Source organism: Orbicella faveolata, unplaced genomic scaffold, assembly GCF_042242905.1.
Source record: "Orbicella faveolata isolate gen_17 unplaced genomic scaffold, um_ofav_v1 contig_12, whole genome shotgun sequence".
NCBI classification, from domain to species: Eukaryota; Metazoa; Cnidaria; class Anthozoa; order Scleractinia; family Merulinidae; genus Orbicella; species Orbicella faveolata.
This window is the reverse complement of record NW_028301539.1, coordinates 26,797,308-26,809,937: the sequence shown is the minus strand read 5'-3', so window position 1 is coordinate 26,809,937 and position 12,630 is coordinate 26,797,308. Positions and strand designations below refer to the sequence as shown.

General features: G+C 39.6%; 2 protein-coding genes across 2 annotated transcripts; one reads left to right on the top strand and one right to left on the bottom strand.

Moving 5' to 3' along the window:
* Window positions 1–6,231: 6,231 nt before the first annotated feature.
* LOC149117392 (recQ-like DNA helicase Blm) lies at window positions 6,232–8,323 on the top strand. The gene is made up of 2 exons (XM_089281395.1): window positions 6,232–6,926; window positions 7,321–8,323. Exons 1-2 carry the CDS (start codon window positions 6,301–6,303, stop codon window positions 8,321–8,323), a joined length of 1,629 nt encoding a protein of 542 aa, XP_089137521.1. The 5' UTR covers window positions 6,232–6,300.
* Window positions 8,324–10,094: 1,771 nt separating this feature from the next.
* On the bottom strand, window positions 10,095–12,630 carry LOC149117391 (uncharacterized). Its single transcript, XM_089283055.1, has 2 exons — window positions 11,879–12,630; window positions 10,095–11,252 (listed from the first exon to the last, which is right to left on the bottom strand). Exons 1-2 carry the CDS (start codon window positions 12,620–12,622, stop codon window positions 10,095–10,097), a joined length of 1,902 nt encoding a protein of 633 aa, XP_089139181.1. The 5' UTR covers window positions 12,623–12,630.

The window sequence follows — 12,630 nt, the reverse complement described above, 5'->3', positions numbered from 1 at the left end:
ACTATCAGAAAATGCAAAAAGATCGAGATGTAATACTTTCTGTAACTGTATACTTTCTGTTATAAGGTTTTTGCCCGCTAAAAACTGAAATTGCTCGATTTCCTATCGAATTTCATCTTAATTTCAGTAGAATGGTTTTTTTTCTCCTTCAGCTTTTTGTTAAATCTTTCCCTTGGCCTTTTCAACCTGATACTTCGGATATGAAATCAAAAACTCTGTACCGCTAAATGGCAACTATCACGATATTTCTAATGGAAGAAAGTGGCGCTTAATTTTATCCAAAAATTTCTTTTGAAACTTATATTTCAACCAGCATAAATTTGAACTGAACGACTAACGTTAGACTCAGTTTTGTACCAGTGAAAGTTTTCAGATAGAGCTAGAGTGAACCTTGAACAAAAATCGCGCTTACCACCACTGAGAAATGCTGAAATGTTTGTCAATCGTCATTTGGTCCGAAGATTGGACCTTGTCAGCTGAGAGAAGTTGGCACTCGTTTCGTCCAATTCCGCCACAATTCACAGAAAAGCAGCTCTTGCTTGGCAAGCATTTCGCACAACATTGGGAAAAAGACTGGGCGGTTGTATTCTCCAACTGCCCGACGTTGAGCTTTCTTTTGTCGTGTTTGCCAAAATTAGCGTAGCGTAGGCCGTTTGCAAAATCTCGAACTATTTGCTGCTCTGTTAGAGTTGCAAAGAAGAGAACCGTCAAGAGAATTGCTAGAAAGGCCAATAATGGCTTCAGAAGTGCCATTATGCGACCGAGAACTGTGACTGAGATCCAAGGTTAAGAACATACTTGCTGACGTCACTGTAACCATGGAGACGACAGGTACTCTTCCGGTACTCTTTTTCTATCCAAACAAACCGACATCGTATCAGTACAAATTTGGTCTTGTCATTAACTGGCACGATTAAATTACTTTTCTTATTATAGCGGAGCTCCGGCGGCCCGAAGGGCTGCCAAGCGGAGCTCCATACCCATATAGGAAAGGAAAGGAAACCTATGAATTGATTTTCTCATGGTTATAAGGGCTAGCGGTCTTGCTCGTGGGCGCGTACGCACGACGACAACGACGACGACGGAGTCGGCAAGATGGCGACCATACTCCAGCTAATAGGTTGACAGAGACATGCACGCTCGGTTCGTCCCTCTTTGATATTGGACATCCCTGTTATGGTCAATTGACACCTATCAAATCAAGGTATCCGCTGACCAGTATCACACGACCATATCGCGGGCTCAAGTTTAGAGCTCATCGAGGTCACGTGTTTTTTTAAGTTGACCGGTGACCAAATGCTGGTTTTCGATTGGATCGAGGGCTCATGTCAGGTTGTTGGCCGGGTTGTTTTGAAGTCGCCCCAGGGGCCCGTTTCTCGAAAGTCCCGGAAACTTTTCGGGTCCGTAAAGCCATTTCTAGTTCATCTCTATCTAAAAACGGTGAAGTGTATACGCCTGAAACTTCTTGTATGAAGGGAACCCTTGTACATATTAAGAATATGTAACTAAAACAGCTGCTCTGTAATCGTAATGTTCGAGATTTTGCTATGGCTTTACAGGCCCCAAAAGGTTTCGGCGCTTTCGAGAAACGGGCCCCAGGATTACAAAAGTTAACCGAAATGTAATTTTTCTTGAATACAAATGTTTTTCACTGCTTTTGTTTTTTGATTTTGAGGACCTTGAGATTATTCAAACTCAAAGCAGAAGGCCAAACAACAGGAACGGAGAACCTCACCGTAAAGTTACAAAACAATCAAAATTATCGCTTATCCCGCATTAGTTTAATCGGGCTTTGAACAACCCCGCCCAGGAGCTCTGCCTTCAGGCATGGCTAAATCTATATATTATAACTGATTACTTCATTGTGATTGCCTGAGAGCAGGCCAATTTATCGTTAATTTTTAATTTACACTTTACTAATACGCGTGCTTTCCTGATTTTCCTAGTCGCATAATAAAGGAGTGATCGTATGAAGGCTCGAGCAATTAAGGATTTATACTACTCGTGATATTTGAAAATTCTTTCGAATTGCACGAGCCTAAAGGCTCGTGCAATTTTGAGAGAATTCTCAAATATCATTTGTAGTGTAATATTTACGCCGGGAAGAAACGCTGTTTTAAATACAATACAACAAGGTTTATTAGGTTCGCCGAGAGGATTTTTATACCTAATTTACAAAGTATGTTTATTTAAATAAAAAAACACCAAAAATTTTGCCATCCAAAATTACAATTGGTCTGTTACGGTAGTTAAGAGTTGCTCAGAGTGAAATTCTCCCAAATAGTTAAGGATACCATATACCTTTAGAGCAACTTCAAAGGTGTCTCGCGTCCAAGCGATGTAGTGCGACCGGTTTAAGCTGTAGATACCTAAACCCTTATATCAAATTAAAGCTCATAGAACCACAAATTTTTATAGAAAATGAATTGTCGAATTTTTCAGGACCTCTAAATGTGAGTATCAGAGTCATGTTTTGGGTCCCTATTGAAAGCTACAAGTTAAAGAAAATTTGTTCGTTTCCCCTCAAATTTGAACAGTAGCTAGCTTGACATACAATCAATAAAACTCTGTCTGTAAATTTTTTATTTCCAAATATTTTTTCTCCGCGAGTGATTTTTCTACGATCACTTCATATTTTTTAAATCCCATTTCGAACATGTTTTGTAACTTTTCACTGAAATTGAATATGGCAAATCGCAGACACATGGAATGACAGAGGAGGCGCGATGGTGTGAAGCGAGAATACAGTTCATATCTGAATCTGGTGGCCGCAGATGAATCGGATTCAAGCAGATCAACCTATCTCATATCTCAAAACAGTCTCTTTTTTGTCTCATTTTCACGCTCGTTCCAGATCTTTTTTGAACCACCGCGTTTTAACAACGAGCCTACACTCGCAACTACGAAGTCGCGCCAAAACACAGACTGTTTTTCAGTCCAATGCCTTATTCTCTAAAAGATGAGAAGAAAAATTGCGTTTTCATATCGTTGAGAAATGGGAGACAAATTTCAAACCTTATTTCTTTCATGAGCTGGTGATTAGGTAGGGATCGTTTTCTTATATTTAAATCAAGAGCAAGGTATCATTTACAAGAATTTAGAGAAGCGAGAAATGATGCAGGTGAAAAGCTGTCAGTTCACTTAAAATACTGAATTTGGTGGTAGACCCTTAAGCACAATCCACATATCTACCGTATTCAAAGAAAACAGTAATGTTTTCATAAAATGCAAATAAAAGATCACCAACAATTTGACCGCTGTGATATTATTACTAGCCAAACTTATTCCCAGGAGCAGCAATCCTTTAGGTCAGCAACAAGAAATTGGAAAGATACGGTGTGTTTCTTCTCTTTCTCGAGGGCAAGTGCGAATTTTGTGTATGGGAACAGATCTATTTGTTGAATGTTTATAATAGTCCGTGCACTTAGCTACCACTAGCTAGTTTTAAACTTAAACTGACACTTTAGGTTAGGCCGTACATTCCATGGCTATATATCTGATGTTTTTCACCAGTTAATAATGATAGTGGAATCTTGAATTTGAGGAAAACAAAGCCGCTGCAATCTGTTCAGCGCGCAAAGTGTTTCCACAGACTGTTTTCTGACGATGAGCTCCACCCATTCCGTTCTTAACTACAAGTGAATTATATCAACGATGGAGCCATAAACAGATCACTTGAGTCAACAACTTTGAAAAACTTCAAACCTCTTTTATTTGTTTAATCCCATAAAGAAGAATATTATTTCCTCTGACAACCTCGTTCTTAGGGAATGTGGTTTATTTTGCGCTGTATTTACATGACCCCAGTTACATATTTGTTTCTTTTTTCGATACCATGACGAGTTTATTCAATTAACATCTGGTCTTCAAATTATCTAATCTTAGATACCCTTCATAAGCGGCTAAGAGCGACTGAACACCTTTTTTTTTAGCAAGCAATCGTATTCGATTTGATGATTTCTTAGTGTTTTGTTCATATCAAAACTGTCACAAAAAGAACGTGATTATTGTTAGTGAGACATAAGTGGTGTTTGAAATTCTTTTGGTCAGTTTACTCGTAGAAAACTAGATACCGCCCCTCTGCTTCTTAGATAGAAATTTACATGCTACCCCTCCCCCTCCCCCCCCCCCCTTCCCCCACTCCCTACACCATACATACAGTTCATCGGTAGCCATTTCTACAAGCACATGTTCTACTCTCTTTTATTTTTCAGCATGCATTGCAACCCGGTGACGTAAAATAAGTGTCACGTAATCTGCCACGCTAGCCATTACTTGTAGGGCTTAGAATCATAACGCGTTAACTAAATGCTGTAGTGTACCAGGTTATCTAGAGGTTTACCCTAACCCTAACTTCACCCTTCATGCTAACCCTAAAGTCTCTGATCATCTTTTAAGCTTAATTTCTCAATCTGAGCCTAATTTTAGCTGATTTAGTTGCAATTTCAACCACTTTAGATCTAACTTATGACGAAAGGCATTGTTACTAAGAGTGAAATCGACGTACGTCAAAACGGCATCGACCGTTTACGAAAGAAAAATAGCCTTTGCAGCGCCACGTTGTTGCCTTTAGTCTTTGTATCGTTACGTTTGTCGCTAGGGTACTATGATTTGTAACACTTACTGTGGTGAGATCCTTCTAAAAGTAACCATTGTATATTTTCATTTAGTGGTTTAAATAGGATACCCTAAGGCCTCGAGGCTAGCACCATTGCCTTGGTCGAGGACACACGTTACCCGCTTTTTCCACCTACTGATTTGAAAGAGGTTTTCGTGTCATTCTAGGATGTCTTAGTTTACTTAAAAGAATAATTCAAAGTTCAACCTCTGTATGTATTCGAAAGTAGGATAAATGGCACGGTGGTTTGGCTGGCAAACGCGCCCTAATATCAGCGTTGTGTTCGTCCAGTTGTGTGATGGAGGCAAACTATACATGGTAATATACATGGCAAAATATACATTTTTACTCCTCACGTTAGTAAAACTTATCGATGTATATATATTCATTACGCTTGGGGAAATTTTTGTTTCGCTTCGGCAATGGTCAGGGCAGGAGAAAAAATAAAATACTGTAGTGTGGGTCACTTGGTCTGTCACATTCCTTTGGCTTCGTCTATTGAAACTCTGGACGAAAGAGTACTTATCAACCAGTGCCGTGAGAGTTTGAAAAGTAATTATTAATTCTTTAGTTGAACTGGGGGAAAGAGCACTTAACCTGTCACGAACAGTTTCTCCCAAGGTAGCTAATATCATCCACAGCCTCCACGAAGGGATTAAAGCAACTGTCTGACTCGCGGTAGGAGGAGAAACAAATGATAACTTCGAAGTCTCATCTGATCTGCGCAAAGGATACATCCTAGCTTCATCACTGTTTCTCCTGTTTTCGCCTTTGTTGTGCGCCATGCTACCAAGAGCCTACCACCTGATGATGGCATCGGCATCAGACACCGAGCAAATAGCGACCTCTTCAACCCCAGGCGCCTACGCACTGGCCAAATCTACAACAATCAGCAAGCTCCTGTACGCAATGATGCTGGCTTTGGGAGAAACAAAACAGCCGCGAGTCCGTCCAGATTCTCATAAACCGTCTCAACAGCACTTGTAAGCAGTGGGGCTTGACCATCAGTAAAGAAAAGACGGAAGTGCTCCACCAGCAATCCGGTGTTCCCACAGCCACCCTGCCGCCTTTTTTCAAGACCCTGAGTGTTGGTCCGGCCGAAGTCGAACTTACGACCTCCCGCATGACAGCCCGATGCTCAACCAACTGAGCCACTGTGTAAATAGTTCACCCTGAAATCAAAATGGATAGGGCTCGTTTCTGAGGAAACGAGACAAAAAACGAGAGCGCGAAATACATAATTAATTAGTACTGTATGCATAATGAATGAAGTATGGGCACCGGTACGCGAATTTTTCCAGAGGACACGCCGAGACGATGAAACACCTGCCCACTTGCGTACACATTTGTGTCTCCATTTGGCCAGGCCTTGACAACTCAGAGAAAATTACTTACCAGTAATTCCTACTATAGGTATCTTTGCTACTTTGCTACCAACTATTCACTTCTTTAACAACCAATATTGAGTTCCTCTAAGTCGAATTTCGTGTTCGTTCACGGTTTAGCAAATTCTTCGCCACGTTGTTTTCCGCTAAATCAAATTTGATGTTCCTTCAAGGCCACTGTAACGGGGCTTATGCGATTTCTGGTCAAAATGCAATCATTTTCACCAACCTCGTTCCCAGGGTCTTTTCCCTGGCTTGGGGGTGGGGCGGGAAAAGGCCCTGGGATCGGCTGGTCACATGATCTCAGAACACCCAAATATCTTGGGTGTACTAAATTATCATATGTTAAACGGAACTTTCAAGATGGCGGTCTCGTCGAGTGAACCAAAGTTTTTGTCAGTGCTTCGTCGAGTCGGATTTTCCTTAAATAACGGTAATTTTCCACCTTTAAATTTAAAACCTCTTCAAATGAAGTGTTTTGAATATATGCTGAAAGGTCAGGATGTTATTGGAGTCCTACCTACTGGATTTGGCAAGTCAATGCTCTTTCACCTTCTACCTCATCTTATTCCTGTGAAGACCACCAAGAACATAGTTATTGTGGTATGTCCATTAAATTCCATCATTGAAGATCAGCTGAAAGTCTTAAAAGCTCGCAGGATAACCGCTGATGTCTTACAGCTTGCTGTAAACGAGAAGGAACCGGCCGAGAACTTGTTCGGAAATGAACAAGAACCAAGCGAGCACGTGGTCCCGGATTCAACGAAGTTTCCTCGATATGTTGTTAATGGCAACACTTCAATTGTATTCGCCCATCCAGAGGCTCTATTAAGTAAGGAAGGTCGAGAGCTAATGGGAAGCAAAGTCTTCCAAGAGAATGTTGTTGCCTGCATTGTTGACGAAGCTCACTGTGTTGAATTATGGTAAGTGCGTAAAATGTTCATTCCTTGTCTATTCATGTCATGTTTGTTACAGACTTAGCTTATTTCCGGGAAATCTAAATCACGGTTACGGCACCGACAAGTATTTACATTGCGAATACAATTCGGAAAAAATCTGCTCTATTCTCTTTCTGTTTACAAACGATGAAAATTTTACTCTATGAACTATATTGATAATTCATCAGTGAATTCTATGATATTTACACTGCTTATTGGAACATCATACATTGTCTCCATGCCATGCTCTTACAGCTGAACCATAATAACAAGATACTACTAAGTAAACATTCTTACTCTTAAACAAAAATTTTGTTAGTATGTCTCATTGCACTTATGTTTGAAGATTTGTAGCTCAGGGTTTCTTTTTCTTTTTCAGGGGTGAAGATTTTAGAAAAGACTTCAAAGACCTGTCAGTGTTGAAGGCATTCTTTCCCAATGTACCCACAATGGCTCTGACAGCAACAGCACCACCTCGTTTATTGAGAGACTTGAAACAAAGTCTGCAATTGAAAAATGACTGTAAAATTGTTGCTCGAAACCCTAACCGAGTGAACATATACCTGGACAAGAAAGTGCGTCTTAGTAATCATCATGGGAATGAAGGTTATGACAGAATCCTTAAACCCATAGCCAATGAACTGGCAATTCAAAGAGAAAACTACCCAATGACAATCATTTACCTGAAACTGAAATACTGCGGATATGCTTATGGCTTATTTGAAAGAATATTGAAAGCCAAACAGTGTGTTGGAGAAACATTAGAACCCACTGCAAGACTGTTTGCACAGTTCCATGCCCCCCAAACGAGTCGCATGAAGAAAGACATAATATCAGAAATAAAGAAAGAACAATCGAGGGTGAGGGTGCTATTTGCAACATCAGCACTTGGCATGGGTGTTGATGCTCCTTACGTGACCAACATCATCCACATAACACCACCAAGTAGCCTAGAAGCTTACATGCAAGAAATTGGTCGTGCCGGCCGTACGGGACTTTCATCATGTGCTACACTTTACTACAATAACTCTGATATTGGAAATAATAAAAAACATGTGGAAGAATCAATGAAGTCATATTGTAGATCAGAAGACACCTGTCAAAGGAAACTCCTTCTGGATTACTTTGGATTCTCCAGTGTTCAACAAGAGAACTGTTGCTGCATATGCGATGACAAGTTCAAAACAACTGAAGAGGATCTACCCCAAGCTATTAGAAGCAAGGTCAGATTTCTATCTAACGATAACCGCGTTATCCTTGAAAGGTTAATAAAGAGTGCAATTTCTGACCACGAGTCCAAAGTGGCATCAGAGTGTTCAACGCTATTTGACATTTCTGTAGATAAGAATCTGGCTGCGATGATGATTAGAGCATCAACTTAAAATGTTCTGTTCGCCGATATCTGAGCATACTCCTGTTGACATGTCGAACTAAAATGAACTCCAAAGATTAGAACATCAACATAAATTGTAAATTCTGTCAACTACTATAAATATATCTTGATTTATTCTCTTAAAAAACACTATTGATATTTAATTATTTCCGTGTTGTTGCCATGACACTGATCAGTTTGTCTACATTTGTTCTTTTCGCTTATATCTGAGCACAATACTATGTGTAGAACTGAAATGGACTCTGATGATGATCAGAACATCATCATAAATTGTAAATACTGTGAACTGCTGTAGATATATCTGGATTTACTGTCTTAAAACACACTATTGTTATTTAATTATTTCCATGTTGTTGCCATGACACTGATCAGTTTGTCTACATTTGTTCTTTTCGCTTATATCTGAGCACAGTACTATGTGTAGAACTGAAATGGACTCTGATGATGATCAGAACATCATAAATTGTAAATACTGTGAACTGCTATAGATATATCTGGATTTACTGTCTTAAAATACACTATTGACATTTAATTATTTCTGTGTTGTTGCCATGACACTGATCAGTTTGTCTACATTTCACTTATCACACATATCTGAGCACAATACTATGTGTAGAATTGAAACGAACTCTAAAGATGATCAGAACATCATTATAAATTGTAAATACTGTGAACTGCTGTAGATATTCCTTGATTTACTCTTAAAATACACTATTGATATTTAATTATTTCTGTTTGTCTACATTTGTTCTTATCATGCATATATGATTATCTCAGCATAATACTAGATGTAAAACTGAAATGAACTCTGATGATGATCAGAACATCACCATAAATTGTAAATACTGTGAACTTTGATTTACTCTATTAAAATACACTATTGATATTTAATTAATTATGTTGTTACCGTGACATTGATCTTTTTTTTTTACATTTTGTTCTTTTCGCTTATATCTGAGCACAATACTATATGTAGAACTGATGATCTCTGATGATGATTAGAACATCATCATAAATACTGTGAACATTGATTTACTCTCCTAAAGAACACTATTGATTAACTAGGCCCTCAGTGATCTTCATTTAAGTGTATGTCTAAGTTGATAACTCTTCCAAGTGTTTGGCTAACCACTGATGATAGTCCACAATGTTTAAATACCTTAGAGGAGACCTTTTAATGTCAGGGAAGCTGTCATGAAATCTTGCTGGCATATGATTGAAAGGATTCAATCGCAATAGGTCAGACACCATTTCTTTCTCATCTTTAAGTGAGTCACGTGTTGTATGTTGCACAGATGTCTTGTGGATCCCTACAGAACAGTCAAATTCTTCTACAATCTGATGGATGCCAGTGGTTGCTTTGCAGACCTTGCTTATAGAGTTCAGGGTTTTGTTTGGTCCCTGCCTCTGGACAATGCTTTTACTGCAACGGTTAGAAATTTCTTGGGCCAGGTCGTCTTCAATATTCCTTCCAGCACCACCCCTCCAATTGACAAAAAATCCCCATTTGAACTGTTCAGCCAGGCGTGGAGTTAATAGGCACTCAATTTGGGCTATACTCACAAACATTTCAATGGCATATTTGCTGTAAGCCCCCATTGACTTGAAAACTGACAGCAAGAGTTTTTGGTTGATGAGATTTCTGCTGCCATCTCCCTCTGCTGCAGTGTCCTTCATTTGCATGACAGGAATAGCCAAGAAAATAAAACAAAGGGCATAATTCTTGACATAGTCATCATCATTGCAGCAGTCATTGACATCTACTTTCTGTAAAAGGAACTTGTCAATGAACTTGCCAAAGCATCATCAAAGTATTTCTTCTTGTTTTCTAAGGTCTCACGCGCAATGTTTTCTGGGAATTTATGTAATGAGGGCCTTTCCTCAAGGTCTGACATCCCAAAAAAGTTCAGGGCAGCAGTTACTATGTAGGCTTTCCCCACACTGAGGAACAACTCTTCGCTTCCTTCATAGGAGTCAAGAACTTTGGAAGGGGTAGCATTCCTCCTATTGTATTTCTCCCTGAAGTACTTTAAGGTGCCAACTTGATTGACAGACTCTGCTTTGTGAAGAAATGAGTATGAATACTGTAAAAGGGATGCTTTGGTATGCCACATCACTGGTTTAAAGGGCGAGCAATGTTCAAAACGATCAGCTGCTGTGTGCGAACCAGACAGCAAATCTTTGGCACCTGCAAATCTCACACGAGTTAGCTGATCACCTGCAAATGCAATCTTCATATCTCTCATTGGGTCATCATGGGTGTCTTGTTGGTGTGCATTTGTCTGTCCAGGTGCTGCAGGTCCTTCAGGAATTGGTGGATTATCTGTGTGTGGCATTTCATCTAGCAGCCCTGCTTGAACATAGATTTCAGCAATCCACTTTTCATAGGTTCTTAAAATGTTAACACAATCATCATACTTTGCTTCATTTGCATTGATGATTGGCAGGCTTACTATGATGGACTTCTCTGACATTTGTTGGCTGTACTCATGAGAAATGTGCTCGGGGATAACAGCTTTCAAGAACTTAAATTTGGGAAAGAACTCAAGAACAATTCGCCCAACAATGATTTTGGCACATTCAGCATACCTTTTCCATTCTGGTACATTTAAAGAAAAATTATGTCGAGGGAAATCTCTAATGTTGCCTTTGGGGCTGTCACTGGGCAAGTGATTGAAGTCGATTCTGTTTTCAATCAGGTTACTGGCAAACAAGTGCAGATCATCATTCTGGATTTCCTTTCTCATGTGACCCTTCAAAATTTTCAGGTCCCAGTTGTCACCAGTGCCTCGGAACACACTTCCTTTCTTTACTTGCTGCACCACTATATTCGAAAAGTGACCTCCTAAGAGCTTTAGCAGGGTATCCCTTCTCCCAGTCGACAGGCACACGCCAAGTTTATTCAGTCGTTCTTGAAGCTATTACAAGGGGAGCAGAAATAAAAGTGTCAAATTCAGCATACATGCAATACTGATCTCTTATTTTCAATTCATTGCAAAGATCACTTATTATTATATGGACATGAGTGTTCTACTGGAAATGTAATACACATAAAATCCATACGAAACTAAATCCAGGACCCAAGTGGCATATTGGCCATATCCCCACTAGTGAGGATATTTATGACTTTCATGGTTGTGCTTACAAACAGTTAGTTGTCTATACATGAAAAGACAACTGATTACATGGTGTGTCAAAACAATATTTTTCTCACTCCCTGCACTCGTTTGTAGAATCATGCTTTACCACCCAAAAATAAAATTCATATCTTCACGCCGCTGTGTAAATATCCTATACATTACATGCTTTTTAATTAATTCTTCAAATACAATCTCAATCACAGCCTAACTAATGACTCACCGTTGACACCAAACTACCAAACAATAACAAACGTTCTGTCAAGCTTTGTATAAGAAAAGAGGATCAACCATAGATTGTATTCAATGTATGAATTGATACCACTCACGCAGTGGGAGTAAGGGACATAATAAAGGAAAGCAATGAATTTTTTATACATCATCAACTTATAAATTATATTACTGACCTTTTTGGTACATCCACCTTCAATGATGAGAACTGTATTCACACGTTTCACCAGGTTGAGTTCATGCCACCTCTCGTTCATAAGGATCGAGTACAAAAAACTGTACTTTACTTGAAGCTCAAGCTTTGTTTCTGCGACGGAGTTCTCCTTGCCAGACACTGCGTTCATGAGCTCAACAAAGAAAGGGAGGTTCGTCTTCAATTCAAGCCAAACTTTGCTGAAATCAAAGTCTTTCATGCTGTCATAATCATTTCCATATAAAATGGAACCTTGAGAACGCTTGCACAGCTCTGCACACGATGTTTTCAACTCCTCACTAACGATTTTCTTCAACTCTTTCACAACACTTGGACAGTGATCTTTCAAGATAGTCGCCAGTACAATTGCATCCTTGTGGCTGACAGCTTGTACAATCATTTTCTGCTGTCTTTCAGTCAATAACGACTGCCCTTCAAATAATGATGTACAGTCATTGTCTCCTGTTGATTTAGACCTTAGAACAGTTGCAGCTTGCTGAGTTGGAAATGAAGGCTGCTCTACCGAACTTAATGTCGTTCGCCTCGACAGCTGATCCAAGGAAGTGATTGTGCAATCATGTCCTTTTGATTTAGACATTGGCACCGCGGTCACGCCGGTAGCATCTTGCGGTGTTGAGAAAGACGACTGTTCTGCAGACGTCGAAGTATTTCTTCTCGGCTGATCCGTAGAAGAGGCTGAGCAGTTATCTCCGGTTGATTTAGGCATTAAAATTG

Coding starts and splice junctions, on each gene's coding strand:
- LOC149117391 (XM_089283055.1), bottom strand. CDS start 12,622: ATGCCTAAATCAACCGGAGATAACTGCTCAGCCTCTTCTACGGATCAG. Junction 11,253..11,878: donor AAGGTGGATGTACCAAAAAG/GTCAGTAATATA, acceptor CCCTTGTAATAG/CTTCAAGAACGACTGAATAA.
- LOC149117392 (XM_089281395.1), top strand. CDS start 6,301: ATGATCTCAGAACACCCAAATATCTTGGGTGTACTAAATTATCATATG. Junction 6,927..7,320: donor GCTCACTGTGTTGAATTATG/GTAAGTGCGTAA, acceptor TTTCTTTTTCAG/GGGTGAAGATTTTAGAAAAG.